General features: G+C 45.9%; 2 protein-coding genes across 7 annotated transcripts in view; one reads left to right on the plus strand and one right to left on the minus strand.

Annotated features, from left to right (window-relative positions):
- The first annotated feature begins 276 nt into the window (after positions 1 to 276).
- NCR1 (natural cytotoxicity triggering receptor 1) lies at positions 277 to 5,213 on the plus strand. Of its 3 annotated transcripts, none has more exons than XM_043436667.1 (7): positions 277 to 427; positions 510 to 545; positions 722 to 1,006; positions 3,087 to 3,365; positions 3,514 to 3,684; positions 4,200 to 4,247; positions 4,355 to 5,213. In XM_043436667.1, exons 1-7 carry the CDS (start codon positions 394 to 396, stop codon positions 4,519 to 4,521), a joined length of 1,020 nt encoding a protein of 339 aa, XP_043292602.1. In that variant the 5' UTR covers positions 277 to 393; the 3' UTR covers positions 4,522 to 5,213. The 3 variants fall into 3 exon arrangements, with proteins under 3 accessions (XP_043292602.1, XP_043292604.1, XP_043292603.1); XM_043436669.1 differs by having other exon boundaries at positions 3,637 to 3,684; XM_043436668.1 differs by having other exon boundaries at positions 3,114 to 3,365.
- Positions 5,214 to 11,260: 6,047 nt separating this feature from the next.
- LOC122420990 (NACHT, LRR and PYD domains-containing protein 2-like) overlaps positions 11,261 to 21,938 on the minus strand; it is a 31,762-nt gene continuing 21,084 nt past the window's right edge. For all 4 annotated transcript variants that reach the window (XM_043436666.1, XM_043436664.1, XM_043436665.1 and 1 more), the window contains exons 4-8: positions 18,741 to 18,911; positions 16,926 to 17,096; positions 16,080 to 16,250; positions 13,754 to 13,921; positions 11,261 to 11,791 (exon numbers count right to left, since the gene is read on the minus strand). In XM_043436666.1, the coding sequence (XP_043292601.1) occupies positions 11,488 to 11,791; positions 13,754 to 13,921; positions 16,080 to 16,250; positions 16,926 to 17,096; positions 18,741 to 18,911 (985 nt within the window). In that variant the 3' untranslated portion in view covers positions 11,261 to 11,487. The remainder of the gene's footprint in view (positions 11,792 to 13,753; positions 13,922 to 16,079; positions 16,251 to 16,925; positions 17,097 to 18,740; positions 18,912 to 21,938) is intronic.

The following is a 21,938-nucleotide window of genomic DNA, read 5'->3' on the forward strand; positions in this document are numbered from 1 at the left end:
TGCTGGACGCAGAGGAGCCAAAGTCAAGTATATATTTTTTAAATGACTTTAAGGGTTTTGCTCTGTACACTGCCCTATGCCCTGGGCATAACGTCCCCATTTCAAAATTTACCAGTTGACCTAGAAATGAGTTTCAGCCGGGTACCAGACCATGGTCAGAGGCTCTGGTTAGAAACCACAGATACACTCAGATGCATCATGGGAACTGCATCTTTTCCTTACTGCCAGTGGCCAGAGGTGGAGGGAGACCTTTGAATCATCAGTAAACAAGTCAGTGTGAAAGCCCCTGGGCAACTGCTCCCGGGCTTCACTTACCACATCCTGCGCATCCCCCTGGCCTGCAGGGCTCCGTCTCCACCCAGCTGTCCACATTCACCGGGCAGAATCTGAGCGATGCCTTCCATCCTTGCTGTCCTTCTCATCCTTGGTGAGTTCTCGCATGGAAGAGAGATGGAATTGAGGGGTCTAGCGCAGATGGGGCAACATATCTCATCGTTCCTGTCTTCCAGGGCTGGGTCTGAGCCAGAGGACCACCACCCAGAAGCGTAAGTCCTTCCTTCAAAGCCCCCAAGTCAGATTCAGCCGCTGTGTCTGCTTGAGAATGGCTGGAGGAAAGGCCAGGGACCCAGACTGGCTAGGAAGGCTCGCAGCCAGCAGTTGGGTGGGCGGGAGGCTGGGTGGGGGCCTTTCTCAGGGACTCCCACCTCTGATTCCCTTCCAGAGATGCTCTCGAAACCTGCCATCTGGGTCAGACCCAGTTTCATGATCCCAAAGGGAAGACCAGCTGTCATCGGGTGTCAGGGAGCTGGCGAGGCCGTTGAGTACCAACTGCACTTTGAGGGGGGCCTTTCTGCCTTGGAGAGACCGAAGTCACCCCCAGTGATGAACTTGGTGAAGTTCCCCATCCCGGCCATGACCTCGCACACTGCAGGGCAATACAGGTGCTCCTACCGAAGTGGGGAGCTCTGGTCAGAGCTCAGCGACCCTCTGGAGCTGGTGGTTACAGGTATCTGTCCCATGGTGCAGCTATAGGGTCATCTCGTCAACCTGAGTCCTCCAGAACGTCCTCACTTGCTCATCTCCCTCTGTCTCTCCCAAGCCTCACTCAGATATTAGTTTGTCTTGGGGGCAACGCAGGGGGTTGGTTAATGCCTACGGGGTTATCTTTAGAGAATTGTCTCTATGTCCTAGAAGCAGATTGGTCTTAGGTTCTTTGGAAAAGAGACTCTAAGATGGATGTTTGTGCCCAGAGGGAATCACCGTGGAGTGTCCTTAAAAACAGCACCTGTGGTGAGTGAGCAGCACAGGCCCTCACTGCTCACAGAAAGGGCAGTTGGACAGCAGGGCAGCTCCACGGGAGACCTCAGGGACTTCCCTGGTGGTCAGTGCAGTGGTTAAGACTCCATGTTTCCAATGCAGGCGATGAGAGTTCCATCCCTGGCCAGGGGACTAAGATCCTGCATGCCGTGTGGTATGGCCAAAAATATTTTTTAAATAAAAAATTTAAGGACAGAGACTTCAACCAAGCAAATGTGGATCTCTGGACCTGGCTGACCTTTCAGCATAGTCTTGAAATGAGGCTAGAAGTTCTGTATTCCTATCAGGCAGGGATTGTGTGAGAACCACTCCTAGGGAGATTCCAGACAAATAGTCTTGCTTTTGTGGTTCTTGGGTTCCAGCAGAAGACAGACTATGAGTCAAAGTCAGGAAATTCAAATCAGTGAGACAGCACGTGAGGGTGGAGTGGTGGTGTGGAAAAAGCAAGGTCGATGGGGTGGAGGTGGCCAGGTAATCTTGGGCCAGGCAGTTCCCTTCCACTGAGGGCTGTGGGTCTCAAGTTTAAGTCAATATCAGAGTCTCCTGTGGGCTTGCAGAAGCACAGATGACTTTAGTAAACCCACATTCATGGAAGCAGTATTCACAACAGACAAAAGGTAGAAACAACTTTGCCTACCAGTGAATGAGTGGATGAAGAAAATGTGGTCTATTCATACAACTGAATATTATTCAGCCTTAAAAAGGAAGGAAATCCTGAGACTTGGTAACTTGAGGATGTTTTATTGAGTGAAATAGGCCCATTATCAAAGGATCAATAAATGTACATTCCACTTCTTTGGGGTACTTAAAATAGTCAAATTCAAAGGCATAAAGTAGAATGGTGGTTGCCAGGGGGAAGGGGGAAATGAAAAGTTAATGTTTAACATATAGAGTTTCAGTTTTGCAAGATGAAAAGCATTCTGGAGATTAATGGTGATGATGGTTGTACAACAGTGTGGATGTATTTAATATCACGGGACTATACAATTGAAAATAGTTAAGGTGGTAAATTTATGTATATTTTACTACAACTAAAAGCAGCAATGAGGTTTTAAAGATTTTTTCTTTTTTATGTGGACAGTTCTTAAAGTCTTCTCTGAATGTGTTAAAATACTGCTTCTGTTTTATGTTATGGAATTTTGGCCACCACGAGGCGCGTGGGATTTAGCTCCCCGGCCAGGGATCGAACCTGCACGCCCTGCACTGGAAGGTGGAGTCTCAACCGCTGGACCACCAGGGAAGCCCCAACAAAAAGTCTTTAAAACACAGGTGGCTGCCCCTCCCCCAGGTTTCTGATGGAATAGTTCAGGGGTAGAGCCTGGAAGTGTGCATTTCTAACAAGTTTACCCAGGATGCTGACATTGCTGGTCCCAAGGACCAAACACTGAGGACCAGTGATGTAGGGAAATTCCCAGAAAGAGATTCCTCTTAACTCTCCTGGCAGCTGGGGGAGGGACCTTCTCAGTCTTGAAGGGAGAATTCAGGGAGGGTGTATCCATGACCAAGACAAATCTAGGAAATAGAGGAAGAGACCGAGATTCTGAACAGTGATATCCTGGCCCTAAGGACTAGAGGGATGCTCAGAGATGCAGGAAACAGGATACAGATGCTCTGTACCGGGACTTCCCTGGTGATCCATTGGTGAAGACTCCACCCTTCAAGTGGAAAGGTTTCGGGTTCGATCCCTGGCGGGAGAACTCTGATCCTGCATGGCGCATGGCCAAAAAAGAAAAGGATGCTCTTACCCTACTAGCCACCTTCTCTCACAGGACTGTATGACACACCCACGCTCTCAGTTGAACCCAGGTCTGAGGTCACCTCAGGAGAGAATGTGACCTTCCGTTGCCAGCTGGAGACAGCTACAAGCACGTTCTTCCTGCTCAAGGGGGGACGATCCGGCCGCCCCCAGCTCAGATACGGGAACCTGCGGGCAGAGTTCCACCTGGGCCCTGTGACCCCAGCACACAGAGGGACATACAGATGCTTCGGCTCCTACAACAACCATGCGTGGTCTTTCCCCAGCAAGCCTGTGAAGCTCCTGGTCAAAGGTGAGGACCTGCCCCTCAATGTTCCCCCATGTTCTTTCTGGATCTCTAAGTGACCAGCAAACAGAGATGGGAATGGCAGCAAAGAGGCAGGTGGGGAGACGCAGAGAGGGTGCTTTGCACCAGTGCCCTCATCCACATCGATTCCCAGAGGTCCAGGTGCTAGGGAAAGCACGAGGACCATCACCAGGGAGATGGCGGACAGAGGAGTGGGGAAGGGAGAGGAAACAGCTGGGAAGACCAGACCCCCTGATTTCCTCATCTCCACGGCCAGGAGACACCGGGGACACCACCTTCGCGCCCACTGAGCACACCTCTTCTGGTGAGTAACAGATACTTCTAAACTCGGGGCAAGGACTCAAAGCCTCCCAACCATGCTAAAAAGCGGGCGTTCGTTCACAATATCCCTTGAGTGCACAGAGCAAGCCATCAACTGCAGTTCTGTCAGCAAGACCCTTGCTGGTATGGTGCTCATAACCTAGAGTCAAAGTCCTTGTTCAGTCACTCAGTCAGGTCCAACCTGATTGCAACCCCATGGACTGCAGCACACCAGGCTTCCCTGTCCTTCACCATCTCCCGGAGTTTGCTCAGATCGTGTCCATGGAGTCGGTGAAGCCATCCAGTCATCTCATCCTCTGGTGTCCCCTTCTCTTTCTGCCCTCAACCTTTCCCGGCATCAGGGGACTCTTAGTTGGGGCAGGCGAGATCTGGTTCCCCTACCAGGGATCACACCCAGGCCCCCTGCACTGGGAGCACGGAGTCTTAGCTACTGGACCACCAGGGAAGTCCCTCACACCATCTCTTTTCCTCACTTCTCCACTTCCTTATCCTCTGCAGACTACTGGGACTCCTACGAGTTAACCACAGAGACCCAGTTGCAGAAAGGTAAGCCGGCAGCAGGGCCTGTTAGCCCTCGCAGGAAAGGGGAGAGACATTGGGTGAGGTGGTCTTGGTAGCTCCCCGTGAGCAATCGCTCTGTTCTTCTGACCCAGACCATTTCCTCTGGAATCACACGGTCCAGAATCTCATCCGGCTTGGCCTGGCTGTCCTGGTCCTGATGGCCCTCATGGGGCTTCTGCTTGAAGACTGGCTTCACAGGAGGAAGTCTAGAGAGAGAACCCATGGGGCTTCACGTCGGGGGTGCAGGAGACGGCTCTGAGCACAGAGAGCTCTGAATTCATGACCAAGAGGCCCAGAAGCCACAGGTGGAGCTGAAAGTGGCCCCGACCTTGGGCTGTGGGAGCTCCGTGTGGAACCCATGGAGGAAGGGAGTCACTGCAGAGAACTAAGGGAGGACTGCGTGCAGCTGGGCGGAGGGAGATGCAAGCGGCACGTTTCTCCTGAAGACCAATCCCATTGTCTCCTCCAGGTTCGAAGGACTCTTGTGCTTCCTTCCTGCAAGCCAAATTTTCAACCACCCCCATCTTTCCTGAAAACACCTTTAACATCACGGCCATGGGAATATTTCCTTCTTCCTTTTGTCTTTATCCTTACTTCTTTTTATAAATGTATTTAATTTTAACTGGAAGATAATTGCTTTACAATGTTGTGATAGTTTCTGCCATACATCAACATGAATCAGCCATAGGTATCCATATGTCCCCTCCTTTTTGAACCTCGATCCCACCGCCCACTCCTCTAGGTAGTCACAGAGCCCCGTGTTGAGCTCCTTGCATCAAACAGCAAATTACAACTGGGGATCTCTTATACACATGGTAGTCATGTTTCGATGCTGCTCTCTTAACTTGTCCCACCATCTCTTCCCCTGCTGTGTTCACACGTCCATTGTCTGTGTCTGCGTCTCTATTCCTGCCCTGCAAATAGGTTCATCTGTACCATTTTTTCTAGATTCCATATGTATATGCTTTACTGTATGAAATTTGTCTCTTTCTGACTTATTTCTCTGTATAACAGGCTCTAGGTTCATCCATCTCACAAGAACTGACTCAAATTCGTTCCTTTTTATGGCTGAGGAGTATTCCTTTGTATATATGTACCACAACTCACTATCCATTCATCTGTCGACAGACATCTAGGTTGCTTCCACATCCTGGCTATTTACCCCTCTTTCTTCTTTGCTGTCTCTGCAGATGTCATTCAAAATATTTAACCACCAGTACAGAAAAGATGTTAAGAGCTAGAGAAGCAACAAGCCAGTAGTCAATTCCCACCCATTGCTATTGTAAATGAACCATGACAGGTGTGATAAGAAAAGGATACATTTGGGGCAACATCAACAGACTCCGGAGAACCTTTGTCGTCCCAAACTGAAAAGTGTCTTTTAATTTTTAATTGATACGTTTTTGACATAGAACTCTCTGGAGGTTTAAGGCGTGCAATCTGTTGATCTGATACATTAATCTATTGTGAAAGGATTGCCATTATAGTGTTAGCTAACACCTCTCTCATCACATTATCAACATTTCTTTTTTGTGGTTGGAATGATTAAGATACCGTCTGTTAGCAAGTTTGAGGATTATCATGTGACACTGTGTTGTATCATTTCCACACTGATCATTAGGGCTCCAGGACTTATTCATCTACTGGTTTGTTCCCTTAAATGCCATCTCTCCATTTCCTCCTCCCACCAGTCTTTAGGAACCACCATTCTGCCCTCTGTTCCTACGAGCCTGGCTTTGTTTTTAGATTCCACCTTTAAGGGATATCACACAGTATTTGTCTTTCTCTGACTTATTTCACTTAGCATAATGCTGTCAAGGTCCATCCCTGTTGTCAAAAATGGCAAGATTCCCTTCTTTCTCATGGCTGAATTATATATATATTTTTACCATATATAAATATAATATATCTTTATGTTGGACCATAAAGAAGGCTGAGCACTGAAGAACTGATGCTTTCTAATTGTGGTTTTGGAGAAGACGCTTGAAAATCACTTAGACGACAAGGAGTTTAGGATCAAACCAATCAATCCTAAAGGAAATCAATCCCAAATATTCATTGGAAGGAGTGAGGCTGAAGCCGAAGCTCCAATACTTTGGCCACCTGATGCCAAGAGCCGACTCATTGGAAAAGACCCTGATGCTGGGAAAGATTGAGGGCAAAAGGAGAAGGGGGCAGCAGAGAATGAGACGGTTGGATGGCATCACTGACTCAGTGGACATGAGTTTGAGCAAACTCCAGGAGATAGTGGAGGACAGAGGAGCCTGGTGTGCTACAGTCCGTGGGGTCACAGATTCACACACGATGTAGCAACTGAACGATCCCAAAGAAATCTATATTTTTAAGGAGGCACATTCATCACTCCAGCCCAGGACCAGTCTAATCCATCTTCACTTCTCAAGGCGCCCACGTGCTTGGAGATCCGTTCCTGCTGGTTGATGCTGGTCTCATGGAGATGGGGAAAGGTGAGCTTTGAAGACTGAGAGGGCATCTCATTCTCCTCCCTCAGCTCAGCCTCTCTTCCTTCTTTGTTTGCCCCCAGTTTATTTCATTTTCCAAATTACAACAATAAGACAGGATCTCCAGCTTGCCTTTCCTGCCTTTCTTCACTCCATTTCATAAAACAGGCGCACTGCAGAATCAGGAGGCAGGGAGAAAGGATGGAATTTGAGCTCCATTAACATCTGTGTTCCTGAGGCAAACTCTGTCCTTTCTGTTTTCACCTTCCATTGGCCAAAAGGTGGGGTCGATAACTCCTTCTCAGTGATACACGAGTTCATGACATCATTCTACAGATTTAAAACAAAAAAATTTTAATGTGGACCATTTTAAAGTCTTTATTCAATTTGTTATCATATTGCTTCTGTCTTGTGTCTTGGATTTTTTGGCCCCAAGGCATGTGGGATGTTAGCTCCCTGATCAGGGACCTAACCCACACCCCTGGCTTTAGAAGGCGATGCCTTAACCACCGGACCACTAGGGAAGTCCTCATTCTAGGAATTTATCAGTGCTCCACAGTTATTACATCACCACCAGTAACAGAGTTCTCTCACCCTGAGTCAAGAATAGGAACAAAATCTTCAGAGCATGGATATGCTCTTTTGGAGAAGGTCCACCCCCTTCCACTCTTCCTGGTCTGTGGATGGGGTGACTGATTGCCCTGAGACATTACCCACCTGGGCAAGGCTATACTCTACCCCTTCAGGCTGAGTCCTCAACCACTAGAAGCTGGTTCTCACCCCTCACTTCCTCTGAAGTTGTTTTTGTAACATAATAAGTTTCCTGGAACTCTCAGTGGACACCTCTCAGCCCTTATCTTTGCTCTTCTGTTAATTATGTATGACCACTTCCTTCCTGAAAAAGTCACTTCACTGGCTTTCTCTGACCCCTCCCCCTACTCACTCTGACTCTCCCTACACTGCCGGGTTTGGGGGGCTCTCCAGGGCCAGAGTTTTGAGGTTCTGTGGTGGACTTAACGTTTCTCTGGACACAAGTCTGGGTTGACTTCATTTAACGCCATGGTTTCGATTTCTCTACAATCAGATGCCCAAATCTGTTTCTCTCCTGATTACAGTCACATTGGTGGTGGGCGGGGGATGGGGGGAGGGAGTTAGGGCCTCAGTATGTGCATTCGAGGGGGACGCAAGTCAGCCCAGAGCAGGGACCATCCTGAGCTTGGTGTTGAGCAGCACCCCTGGCCTCTATGCTCTATGTGCCTGGACCACCAGCCACCTAACCTGTTACAACCAAGAAATCTCCATGAGCTGAGCTGAGCAAGCAAGCATGTGTGCTCAGCCGTGGCCAACTCTTGGTGACCCCGTGGACTGTAGCGAGCCAGGCTCCTCCGTCCATGGGACTTTCCAGGCAAGAATACTGGAGTTAGTTGCCATTTCCTTCTCCCCAGGGGATCTTCCTGACCCAGGGATCGAACCTGCGTCTCCTGCGTCTCCTGCATCGGCAGGCAGGTTCTTTATCACCATGCCACGTGGGAGAAGTCTCCATGGACATTGCCAAATATCACCCTGAGGACAAACTGAGGAACTACCCAGTTAAGAACCCCTGGCTTGGAAGGCTATAAATAGGGGTGATGGAAGGAGGTGGCTCTGATGGGGGAGGGGCCCCCGTGAGATCCGGTGGTCAGCTAGGTGAGAATGTGTTGACTGTGCTGAGAAGGACAGCCACGTGAAACGCTGGAACGCCTCCCGGAGCCTCACCCCCCAGGCAGAAACAACCACAGGCGCAGGGCTCGAGGCAGAGGAGTAGCAGGACACCCTGCATGGCTGGGACAGAGCAAGTCAGGGGAAACTCAACTGAAAGGTGAGCCCAGGGGTCTTTATTTTTCATTCTGGCTGCACTGGGTCTTCACTGTGGCACAGGGGCTCCTTGCTGTGGCTCGCAGGCATCTCCAGGTGCAGAGTACAGGCCCTAGGGTGTGCAGGCTTAGTTGCCCTGTGGCATGGGGATCTCAGTCCCCCAACCAAGGTCAAACCCACATCCCCTGCATTGGAACGCAGTTTCTTAACATGCTTAACACCACCAGAGAAGGCCCCAGAAGTGACTTTTGAACCGCAGATCTCTCTTTCGCCATCACCTTGTGCAAAATGAGTTAAATAATTATAACTTCAGAGGAGGGGCTCACCTTCCCAAACCTGGATCTCCTGGCTCATACACACAGCTCTGGAAGAGAGCCCTGGTGAGGTGAACCCCAAAGTCAAGAGTTTGCCTCTACTTTGAGGCATCAAGGGATCCCCATCTTCTCTCTGGGACTCACCAAGACTCAGTAGGAGGGTGAGAGGAGGAGACATGATTCTGGAACCATTTGGCCCTCTGGCCCCAGCAGAGCTGAGCTACAATGGGACTGAGGCTGAGGGGGAGGGGTCCAGGAGAGGAACCAGATACAGAGGGGGAGGCCCACCTAATACCACAAGGCTGAGGTTTTTAACACCTGCCAAAGGAAGAGTCACGCCCCCACCTAGATCTCTACCCAACCAGGGGCCCGTGGGAGGTGCGATATCCTGAAGACAACGCTCACTCTCCATCTGCCATGGGGTTTTCAGCCTCTGGGTGATGACTGTTATGGCACTGTGGTGTGAGCTGTAGAAGGTTTCACAGCACCCTTGGTCTGTGCCCACTAGAAGTTCGCAGCATAGCCAGTTGTGACCTCCCTCCAAAATCCAGAGTAGTCAAATCTGTAGAGACAAAGTAGATGAATGGATATGGGGTTTCCTTTTGGGGAGATGTAGATGTCAAGGCTATGGCTTTTCCAGTAGTCATGTATGGATGTGAGAGTTTGCCTATAAAGAAAGCTGAGCACCAAAGAATTGATGCTTTTGAATTGTGGTGTTGAAGAAGTCTCTTGAGAGTCCCTTGGACTGCAAGGAGATCCAACCAGTCCATCCTAAAGGAAATCAGTCCTGAATATTCACTGGAAGAACTTATGCTGAAGCTAAAACTACAATACTTTCACCACCTGATGCAAAGAACTGACTCATTTCAAAAGACCCTGAGGCTGGGAAAGATTGAAGGCGGAAGGAGAAGTAGACGACAGAGGATGAGATGGCTGGATGGCATCACTGACTCAATGGACATGAGTTTGAATAAACCCTAGGAGCTGGTGATGGACAGGGAGGCCTGGTGTGCTACAGTCCATGGGTTCACAAAGAGTTGGACCTGACTGAGCGACTGAAGTGAACTGAGACATTCTGGAACTAGATGGCGGTGATGGTCACAACAGTGATGTGAGTACCCTTAATGCCACTCAGCTGTGTACTTTATGACGAAAACGGTAATGTTGATGTGATGTGTATTGCCCCACAATTTTTTAAGTTTCTGGACTTTGCCAGATTGAGGGGCGGGGGCGGCAAAATCAGGCTTCGTTGAGGACCACTGTCTTATTCTATAGCAATGAATGGCTAGACTGTAAGCCAATCTCAATTGAGATTGTCTCTCAATCTCAGCACTATTGAAATTCTCAGTGGGGTAGTTTTTTGTTGTGGCGGGGCTGTTCCGGGCATGGTGAGATGTCAAGCAGCTCCCCTGGTCTCTATCCACTGAATGTCAGGAGCGCCCCCTTGTTGTAACAAACAAACAAAAAATACCTGCAAACACTGCCCAGGTGTCCTTGGGTGGCAAAATATCCCCCCTAGTGAGAACCACTGATCTTCAATGTCCTAAACTCCATAAGACTTTTTAAAAATTTCTGCACAAAGTGAGCTCTAAGACAAGTCACAGGCTTTCCAATTTGTAAGAACTTTGTTTTCAAAACTCAGTCTGCTTCTCAGAGGCCATGCCATATAGGGGCATTGAGTCCTCTTACTGTTTCCTTATTTATAGATAGATAAAAATAACAAGATAGCTGGGAGGGGCATGAACTGCTGCAAAGTGTCCATCAGAATGTATTTAAAATACCCAGAAGAGGGTGTGACCCAGACACAGTCCATCACAACCTCCCTCCATTGTATCATTTTTTAAAAATGTAAATCCTACCCATGAGCTTTGTACTCAAGTAGAAGGCTGAATTTTTAATCACTCAGCTTTGCCTCAAATAACCTGAGCAGTCCTGATCCATACTCAATTCCTCCATCATCTATTGCTTTGAAATCCTTACCTAGCTGTGTCCCCCTAAACACTGGTATCCAAAAGTCTTATTCAAGTTACTACAGGGGCTTCCCTGGTGGCTCAGTGGTAAAGAATGCACCTGCCAATGCAGGAGATGCAGGTTTGATCCCTGGGTCAGGAAGATTTCCTGGAGGAAGAAATGGCAACCCACTCCAGAATTCTTGCCTGGGACATCCCATGGACAGAGGAGCCTGGCAGGCTACAGTCCATGGGGTCACAAAGAGTGGACATGACTGAACACACATGCATAGGGAAGAAAAACAGAAGGAATGCACAGAATCATCTATGAACTTTGTAATATTTTTTCCTAGACTAAGTACGCCAGGAATGATGTTTACTCTAAGTTATCTGTTGGGTGTGTGAATAAATTCAGCATCAAACAAACTGCTTTGCCTTTTATTATCCTTGTGAGAGAGAACATTTTAACATCAAGTGGGTACGTGACTTGTGCAGATATTCCCAGAAACCAGAGAGTGAAAAACCAGTGTTCAGTTCTACAGTCTGGTCCAGTGATTGACATTTGACATTCTGGCCTTCATGAATGAGATGTCCTAGAGATATCGGATCACCTGCTTTGAGGACACATGAGAGAAATATCTCAGAGCATTCAGGAAAAGAAGTCACAACATGAGGATCTGGTTGTTCTGGCATCACTGCATTCGATGGTCAGTCTGGGATTGTTCTCCTTCACATCCTTCAACAGCCTCTGGATTTCCATGGTAGATTTGTCCATCTTCAACCTGAGCGTCTTTAAGGAGCCATTGTTCTGCTTTAAAGCCTTAAGGAGCACCACGATGCCACTCTGTCCCCAGGCGTTCTGGTCCAAGTCCAGCGTTTCCAGGCTCCGGCTGCTGACTAGAGCGGAGGCGAGATACTGACAACTGAAAGGGGTGATGGAGCAGCCCCAGAGCCTGTTGAGGAAGTAGAGAAAGCCACTCATGTAAGCATGTTCTTAACGGAGAACCTACCGGGTGGCCAGGCACACCCTTACTCCCTGGAGACCTAGTAGGGAAGACATGAAAGTTATTTTCTTTGTGGAGCTTATTTTAGCCACATCAGGTCCTGTTGTGTTGAAGATGGGATAACAGTACTGAAACAAAATAAATAGGATTAATAAAACAGAGGAGGATTGGGTAGATTGGTGATAGTCCGTGAATTCCACATTGGAAAGATGATATGAGAAAAAAGAAATAGAATACAGAGTGAACCATGATGATAACTGAAGGGGTGGAAGCCAGTATAGCTGAGATGCCAAGCTGGCAGGGCAGTAGAAAGAGTGGCCCACAATTACACAGAGTGAAGTAAGTCAGAAAGAGAAAGACAAATATCTTATACTAACACATCGATATACATGGAATCTAGAAAGGTGGTATGGATGAACCTGTTTGCAGGGCAGAAATGGAGACACAAATGTAGAGAACAGACCTTTGGATACAGTGGGGGGAGGAGAGGGTGGGACGAATGAAGAGAGCAGCATTGAAACATATACATTACCATGTGTAAAATTAGAGAGCCGGTGAGAATTTACAATATGACACAGGGAGCTCAAATCCAGTGCCCTGAGATAACCTAGAGGGGTGTGAGGGAGGTTCAAGAGAGAGGGAAAATACATACACCTATGGCCGATTCATGTTCATATATAGCAAAAACAAACACGATATTGTAAAGCAATTATCCTCCGATTAAAGATAAAAGTTTTAAAGTATCCAATAAACAATTTAAAAAAGAAAGAGTGGCTCATAACTAACTATAGGATCCCATAGACTCTTGTTGGAGAAGGCAATGCAACCCACTCCAGTATTCTTGCCTAGGAAGTCCCATGGACGGAGTCTGAGCCTGGTGGGCTACAGTCCATGGGGTCACAAAGAATCAGACACAACTCAGCAACTGAGCACATAGACTCTTGTGGGCTCGTATGTTGGGTTGGCCAAAAAAGTTTATTTGGGTTTTTCTGAAAGACGTTATGAAAAAACCCAGGTGGAAAAAAGCCAACACAAAAAACCTTCAGATTTTTATCCACAGTGACCCAAAGAACTTTTGTGTCTTGAAAGACACGTGCTGTGGCCTGGCTTGCAGGTTGAAAGACATCTTGGGGTGATGGGTTGAGACCCAACATTAGGAAATCAAGAATCAAAACCCACAGACTAGTTCAGAGACAATGCCATAATCACTATGATGCACTGACTGGGGCAAGTCAGAGAAAGACACATCATATGATAATGCTTACATGTGGGACCCAAAGAAATAGTACAAAAGGGCCTATACAAGACAGAAGGTGAGCCACAGATATAGAAAATAAATTACGGTTACCAGAGGGGGAACAAGGCTGCAGGGGGGTAAATTGGGAGCTTGGGATTGATACAGACACACTACTATGTATAAAATAGGTAACTAATAAGGACCTACTGTATAGCACAGGGAACTCTACCCAATACTCTGTAATAACCTATACAGGAAAAGATAACTAAAAAAGAGGGGATATATGTGCAACTGATTCACTTTGCTGTACAGTAGACATTAGCACAACATTGTAAATCAACTATACTCAATAATCTTTTTAAAGGGGTAGGGAGGGAGGTGGGAGGCAGGGTTCAGGATGGGGAACACATGTACACCCATGGCGGATTCAAGTCAATGCATGGCAAAACCAATACAATGTTGTAAAGTAAAATAAATAAGTTAATTTTAAAAAAAAGAAAAATCAAAAGTAATTAGCCTCCAACTAATAAAAATACATGAAAAAGAAAAAAGAAAGAAAGAAAGAAAAAGAGCTATAATGTCATGAAAAGACAAAATTTCAGTTGTTCATTGCTGGCAAAAAAGAAAAACCAACAATATTTTCAAACATCTTTAAAATGAAGAAAATGACTTACCCTAGACATTTCAGGTTACAATTTGGTTTCTTCAAAGCTTCATAGAGAAAACACAGTCCAGTGGCTATGGGGTTGAAACCCAGGTCCAAGCTGGTGAGGTTGGAGTCTCCTTGGAGAATCTTTGAGATGTACTTGCAGCCATGTCTGTTTATGTTGCAATGACGCAGCCTGCCAAGACAGTTGTAAAAAGAAATTCTGTTATCCCTCTGTGACATATACCCTGTGATGTGGCGGTTACATCCAGCTATTAATACTTATTTTCTATCTCAAGTCACACACTTTCATGTAGGCTTGTATATAAAGACATGCAAATGGAAGGACTTCCCTGGTGGCCCAGTGGTTAAGAATCTGCCTTGCAATGCAGGGGACACAGGTTCGATCCCTGGTCGGGGGAGCTAAGATCCTACATGCTGTGGAGCAACTAGCCCCCCCACCCCATACCCCAAACCACAAGTACTGAGCCTGCACCCCAAGATGCAGCCAAATTAAATAAATACGCTTTAAAGAAAACATGTACATGGAATGATGAGCATTTCCACCCTGCCTGGGTGGTAGAGTGTTCAGCTGGCCTCTTCTGCCCCCTTTCATTTTGGAGGAAAAAAACACATATCCGAGATACAGGCTTTCCTTCCATGACAGTATGTTATGCAGGCGAATGGGTCTGGGTTCAGACAGACCTGAGACAGAATCTGAAGCCTCCTTTCTTTCCTGCATGATCAGGTCTTTGGGATTCCATGCTCCCTGTCTCATGTTTTATTTCAAGCCCTGTATTTGTCCCAGAATAATGCAGTACACCAAAATCTCCACATTCCTAACATTGAGAGGCTGTGTTTCTCATTTAAACACTGTAGACTCTCCAACAAGCTTAGATGCCTACAAGTCCTCCTGACCACAGAGAAGGGTGTTCCCATAATACAACTAGACAGGTCTCCCCTGAATACCTTGTGCCCCAAGCATGGCGTAATAGCAACAGGGTAGAGTCTGAACTGACATGACAAGGAGCAGGTGGATGGTAACTGGACCAAAAGATGCCATGACTTGTACTGGGTGAGACCCTAAAAAAGTTATACTTGAACCTGGGGAGCTTGGGGAGAGGACCTGAAGCAAAATCCAAAATTCCAAGTTTTGACAGCCTACAAAATGAAGGTCTGGTCAAACAATGCCTTTATGTTTTTAAGATAATGATCGTTGACAACTCGACAGATACAGGGGGCTTCACACCTGCCACAAAGATGTGACCATGAGCAAACTCAGTGACTAAACTCTGGTTTTCTAATTAGCTAGTTAGCACAACTGAAACAAAGGTAACTACGGCATGTGCTTGTAAGGATTTTTTTAAATTCTTGTAAAATTTAGTAGAATACCTGATGCACAGTAAGTACTAACTAAGTACCAGACACTTTGTGTTGATTAGACACCTAAATCATCTCTGCCTTTAGAACAGGGAAGTCTAATGTACACGCTGCAATGTTTAAGATAGACAATAAGCAAGTTCCCTGTACTGCACGGGGAACTCTGCTCAGGGTCGTGTGGCAGCCTGGATGGGAGAGGAGTGTGGGAGAACGGATACATGTATATGTAGGGCTGAGGCCCTTCACTGCTCACCTGAAACTATCACAGCATTGTTAATTGACTATAACCCCCCAATACGAAATGAAAAGTTTTGAAACAAACTATCACAACATTGTTGGTTGGCTATATTCCAATATAGAATAAAGTTTAAAAAGTAAAAATCTAGGAGGCTAGATCTCATGTTAAGCATTCTTACAATAAAATTAGTAATCACAATGAAAATGATAATACATTTTTTAAAATTCAAAAAATGAAAATGATAAATTCTTAAAAATTCAAAAAAAAACAGGCCAATCTGTGTGACATCATAGAGGAAGTTTTATATTCTTCTAATGAACACTATTGAGGCAGAAATGACCTTTTCCTTTTCTCTCTCTGCCACTATAAACTGAATTCCTGATTCTGCTTTCCAGTCTTAAACCCTACTGTGTAACTCAATCCACCCCAATTGCTGCCAGATGTCATGTGAATTTTCAGAATATACACAGAACATCAGACCTGAGAATTAACTGCTTATCTTGAATTCTCAGAATAGAAAGAAGCCGGCAGGTCAACCTTACTCTTTAAAGACATGCAGACATTGGCATCTGTTTCTACCTGTTCTTTTCCTAATTTCCACCAGGATCTTGCTGGTTTCATTCAAGGAGAATTATTAAGTGCTCCAGGGTCTGTCCTACTTGAATCCAGGTGTGTATATGTACATACAACACACAGACAGACACACAGACACACACAGAAGCCAGCAGGGACTTACACCAAGGTCTGTAACTGACATTCGGGGTAACTCAAGCCCTCACACAGAATCTTCACCCCGCCATCCCCAAGGTCATTCTTGGCCAAGCACAGGTGGGTCAACCTCTGGTTGACAATCAAAGCAGAAGACAGCTCCTTACAACAGGCTTCTGTAAGCTGACAGTTCTCCAACCTGCGAAAAAGCACCACCTACATGGTGAGACATTTCCAAAGTTCAAACTTCTCAGCTGACAGCCCTTCTTGAGAGTCCCCACCTGCTCTATCCTATGCTAGTGATCAAAGCCTGAAGGATCAGGAATGAGAGAAAGGCAGGCAAACTTCCCTAGTGGTCCAGTGGTTAAGACTCTGCACTCCCAATGCGAGGGGCCTGGGTTTGATCCCTGATCAGGAAACTAAGATTCCACATGCTGTAAGCAACTAAGACCCAGCACAGCCTAATTAATTAATAATATCTTTTAAATGCAGGCTTCCCTGGTGGCTCAGTGGTAAAGAATCCACCTGCCGATGCAGGAGATGTGGATTTGATCCCTGAGAGGATCCCCTGGAGGAGGGCATGGCAACCCACCCCAGTGTTCTTGCCAGGAAAACCCCATGGACAGAGGAGTCTGGTGGGCTATAGTCCATTGGTCGCAAAGAATCAGACACAACTGAGCGTGCACGCGCACACACATACACACATTTTTTTTAGAGCATGCATCACCCACCTGGGACCAAAAAGGGGAATCAGGACTCTCCCCCAGTAAGAAATCCCAGAGGATGCGCCCTGTAAGTCTGGTCTTACCACTGCTCTTCTCTATGTGACTCCAGGCCTAAGATGAAGACGCTCCCCGGGAAAAGAGGGACTTACGACAATTTCTGCAGGACGCACTTCGGGTGTCTCAGAGTCAAACACAGCAATCTGACACCCTCATCCAGGAACTCACTGGCCGTGAGATCCAGGCATTTCAGGGACTGGTTGACTTTGAGCGCTGAGGAGAAGTCAGCCCACTGCCGGATGGTGTCAGAACAAGACCCCAGCCTGTGGGATAAACAGGGGCAAGTCATTCTTCTGGGAGGGCAGAGACCCTGTCAGCTTATTATCCTTCCCTGAAGACTGTATCTCTGACTCTTATCTCGTTCTACTCCAACACGTGTCAAACCCTGGACTGAACTATTAGAAAACGGATCTCCTTTGTTTGCTCAAGTAGCACCATGCCTATTGGATCAGCATCCAGCCTCATCGCTAAGAAGAGAAAAACTCCATGATACAATTCTACGTGAAGTTTCACCAACGTGATCTGCTATTTCTCAAACCCCACCTTTTACATCATCATTTTTCTTGAACTAAGTCTGTCCTAATTCCACTTATATTTTTTAATTAATCTTTATTGGAGTATAGTTGCCTTTATGACGTTATATTAGTCTACTGTATGACAAATGAATCAATGATACATATCCATATATTCCCACCTTCCACTTAAATTTAAACGTGACTCTATTGGGAAAAAGTTGATGCCTGATACTCAAACTTCAACTTCAGAAGTTATTAGGGAATATGCTAACTAAAACAAGGAGGAACAATTGGATACTTAGGCAGCTGGGTCCAAAAGTTTGAAGTCTGTGTTGCCAGAATAATTGGAAACTTCTGTGGATCAAAATGAATGTGATACAGCTATTTTAGAGAACACTGGGGCAACCCATTAACCCATCACACGGGGTCTGAAGCTCAGCTGCTCTTGTAGATACAGATCAGAATACAGGACTTTAGGACAAGCTTGTTTGAATCCTGGCTCCGCCCCTTACTACATTCACAGTATTTACAAGTTGTTGTTATTGCTCCATCGCTAAGGCACGTCTGACTCTTTGAGACTCCAGGAACTGCAGCACACCAGGTTTCCCTGTCCTTCACTATCTCCCAGAGTTTGCTCAAGTTCACAAGTTAGTTGAACTTTTTAATATTCATTTTTCTTCCTTCATCTGTACTTTGGGGAGAGAGGATACCTTTTAGGTCAATCAAATAAAGAATATAATCAATCCATACTCTGCCTACTAGAATATATGTCATAAGTAAACCTGGAGTTCTTAAAAATCAGTACCTTTCCTCCCTCAAAGGTTAACCTATAAAAAGGACACTGTAAGTTCACTTAAATAATTTGAATACAAGGCAAAATGTAAAGTGTCTCAAGCCAATGAGCAAAACCAGGAGACTGTGCACCGGCCATTTGTCATTTTGGAGATTTGGTAATCCACTTTGAAACATCATTTATTGAGGGCAGGAGGAGAAGGGGACAACAGGGGATTAGATGGTTGGATGGCATCACCAACTCAATGGACATGAGTTTGAATAAGCTCCTGGAGTTGGTGATGGACAGGGAAGCCTGGCGTGCTGCAGTCCATGGGGTCACAAAGAGTTGGACACAACTGAATGACTGAACTGAACAGAGTAATAGATTTTTTTTCTAATTTAATGAAATTCTGAGTGTTTCTTTGCATTCAGGGCTCACTATTCAAGACTAGCTGGCTAGGGGAAGATTGTTGGCTGACATACCATCAATATTCTGTTAATATCTGGGAACATGCTCCCCTGTTTAGCATGGTGCCCGATCAGCATGGCAGTCCTCTGTTTTGCTCAGAACTCACAGCATCCTTCTCATGCTGAGGACAGCAGTGACATAAGACCCACCTTAGACACTGAAGGTTGCATCTCGGGTGCTTCAGGACCTCACACAGCAGCAGCAGCAGCATCTTATCACCATGGAAACTGCCTTCCAGGGCCAGGTGTGTCAGAGTCTTCTTACCGACGAGAGCCAGACAGAAGTCCCGGTAAGCACTGGCAGGAGAGACGCTTTTAATCCTGAAAGTGAAAGTGTTCATCACTCAGTTGTGTCTGGCTCCTGCAATCCCATGGACTCTAGCTTGCCAGACTCCTTTGTCTATGGGATTCTCCAGGCAAGAATACTGGAGTAGGTAGCCATTCCCTTCTCCAGGGGAATCTTCCTGACCCGGGGATAGGGAATATAAAATGAAGCGGTTCTGTTTTGGGTGTTGTAAATGGATGGTGCTGAGAACGCAGAGCGCAAGGAGAAGTCACAAGTCAAGATGGGGACAGGGAGACATTTCACGCAAAGGTGGGCACAATAAAGGACAGAAATGGTATGGACCTAACAGAAGCAGAAGATATTAAGAAGATGTGGCAACAATACACAGAAGAACTATGCAAAAAAGATCTTTATGACTCAGATAACCATGATGGTGTGGTCATTCACCTAGAGCCAGACATCCTAGAATGCGAAGTCAAGTGGGCCTTAGGAAGCATCAGTATGAACAAAGCTAGTAGAGGCAATGGAATTCCAGTTGAGCTATTTCAAATGAACTTCCAGATGTTCAAGCTAGATTTAGAAAAGGCAGAGGAACCAGAGATCAAATTGCCAACATGCACTGGATCATCAAAAAAGCAAGAGAATACCAGAAAAACATCTACTTCTGCTTTATTAACTATGCCAAAAACCTTTGACTGTGTAGATCACAACAAATTGGAAAATTCTGAAAGAAATGGGAATACCAGACCACCTGACATGCCTCCTGAGAAATCTGTATGCAGGTCAGGAAGCAACAGTTAGAACCAGACATGGAACAACAAACTGGCTCCACATTGGGAAAGGAGTACATCAAGGCTGTATGCTGTCACCCTGCTTATTTAACTTATATGCAGAGTACATCATGAGAAATGCTGGGCTGGATGAAGCACAAGCTGGAATCAAGCTTGCTGAGAGAAATATCAATAACCTCGGATATGCAGATGACATCACCCTTATGGCAGTAAGTGAAGAAGAACTAAAGAGCCTCTTGATGAAAGTGAAAGAGGAAAGTGAAAAAGTTGACTTAAAACTCAACATTCAGAAAACGAAAATCATGGCATCTGGTCCCATCACTTCATGGCAAATAGACGGGGAAACAATGGAAACAGTGACAGACTTTATTTTTGGGGGGCTCCAAAATCACTGCAGATGGTGATTGCAGCCATGAAATTAAAAGACGCTTGCTTCTTGGAAGAAAAGCTACGGCCAACTTAGCATACTAAAAAGCAGAAACGTTACTTTGCCAACAAAGGTCTGTCTAGTCAAAGCTATGGTTTTTCCAGTAGTCAGGTATGGATGTGAGAGTTGGACTATAAAGAAAGCTGAGTGCTGAAGAATTTATGCTTTTGAACTGTGGTGTTGGAGACAACTCTTGAGTCCCTTGGACTGCAAGGAAATCAAACCAGTCAATCCTAAAGGAAATCAACCCTGAATATTCATTGGAAGGATTGATGCTAAAGCTGAAATTCCTGTACTTTGGCCACTTGATGTGAAGCACTGACTCCTTGGAAAAGACCCTGATGCTGCGAAAGATTTAAGGAAGAAGGAGAAGGGGATGACAGAGGATGAGATGGTTGGATGGCATCACCAACTCAATGGACATGAGTTTGAGCAAGCTCCGGGAGTTGGTGATGGACAGGAAAGCCTGGAGTGCTGCAGTCCATGGGGTCACAAAGAGTCAGACAGGACTGAGTGACTTAACTGAACTGACTTGAAGAACCAGTCAATGGAGTGATAGCTGGAAAGAAGAGAAGGACAGACCACTAGTGGAAGCAGTATATGATGACGAGAAGGAAGATGGAATTGGATGGTAAAGGGTTGGCGCTCTCTTTTGTTTATGCTGATCTTCAGATAAACTATCCCTATCCTTTTATATTGTAGGGGAACAAAATTTGTCACCCCAAGATGTCCCTTTGACATGAAGATTATTTCAAGTAGAGAACAAACAAGGACTGAAAACACTCGGGAAGACACTTTGATCTTTCCCCTCACTTCCTGAAGAATTTAGATAGTTCTGTTCCTGTAACTAGGCTTCCCTAGGTGGCTCAGTGGTAAAGAATCCACCTGCCAATGCAGGAGATACAGATCTCACCCTCTGTCTACCAAACATTTGATTTCCATCTCCAAGTGAATTGCCTTCCTCCCCTTTGGGGTCCCAAACCACAACCCTCATCATCCTTTATTGTCTTTAATGGAAGGTTGTAGTTAACATGAGGATTTCAGTTACTGGGGTAGTTGCTCAGTTTTTCTGGGTCTCTCCCATGTATAGATGCTATTAAACGTTTGATTTTCTTTTCCTAATCTGTCTCATATCAATTTCATTTTCCAACCAGCCAGAAGTATAGAGAGAATTTTCTTCCTCTCAGACAGCATTATGTCCTTTATTTCTTTCAGCATTCAGTCCACACACAACTTTCCCTCCTCCTCAATGCCTGACTTTTTCTGGTAAAAAAATCAATCACTTCCTACTATATCCCCATGTAGTCATTTGCATTTCCATAGACAGTTTTCATTCAAGCCACACTAAGTTATGGACTATAAGTCAGCAAATAAGTTACAGACTCCTTGAACATATGGACTATTAAAGGCTGCGAGGGGGACTTCTCTGGCGGTCCAGTGGTTAAGAATCTACCTGCCAATGCAGGGGACGCAGGTTTGATCCCTGGTCCAGGAACACTCCACATGCCATGGGACAACGAAGCCCACACACCACAACTACTGAACCTGCACTCTAGAGCTCATGCTCTGCAACAAGAGAAGCTACCGCAATGAGAAGACCCCGATCTGTGCAACACAGAAAGCCTGTGCAGCAACAAAGACCCATCATAGCCATAAATAAATAAATAAATCTCTTTTTTTAAGCAACCACTCCAATTCTTTGTATTCTGACCACCTGGCTGGATGGAGGCTAATTTGACATTCCAATACTGCTCTCACATTTTAAATCCCCATTGCAGTCCATCCTAAAGGAAATCAGTCCTGAATATTCCCTGGAAGGACTGATGATGAAGCTGAAACTCCTA

Source organism: Cervus canadensis, chromosome 18, assembly GCF_019320065.1.
Source record: "Cervus canadensis isolate Bull #8, Minnesota chromosome 18, ASM1932006v1, whole genome shotgun sequence".
Lineage (NCBI taxonomy): Eukaryota > Metazoa > Chordata > Mammalia > Artiodactyla > Cervidae > Cervus > Cervus canadensis.

Bases quoted from the DNA above. Each gene is read 5' to 3' on its own strand.
- NCR1 (XM_043436667.1), top strand. From the start codon at position 394: ATGCCTTCCATCCTTGCTGTCCTTCTCATCCTTG. The intron at 546-721 runs GTAAGTCCTTCC...ATTCCCTTCCAG, and splicing joins GAGGACCACCACCCAGAAGC to AGATGCTCTCGAAACCTGCC. The intron at 3,366-3,513 runs GTGAGGACCTGC...ATCGATTCCCAG, and splicing joins TGTGAAGCTCCTGGTCAAAG to AGGTCCAGGTGCTAGGGAAA.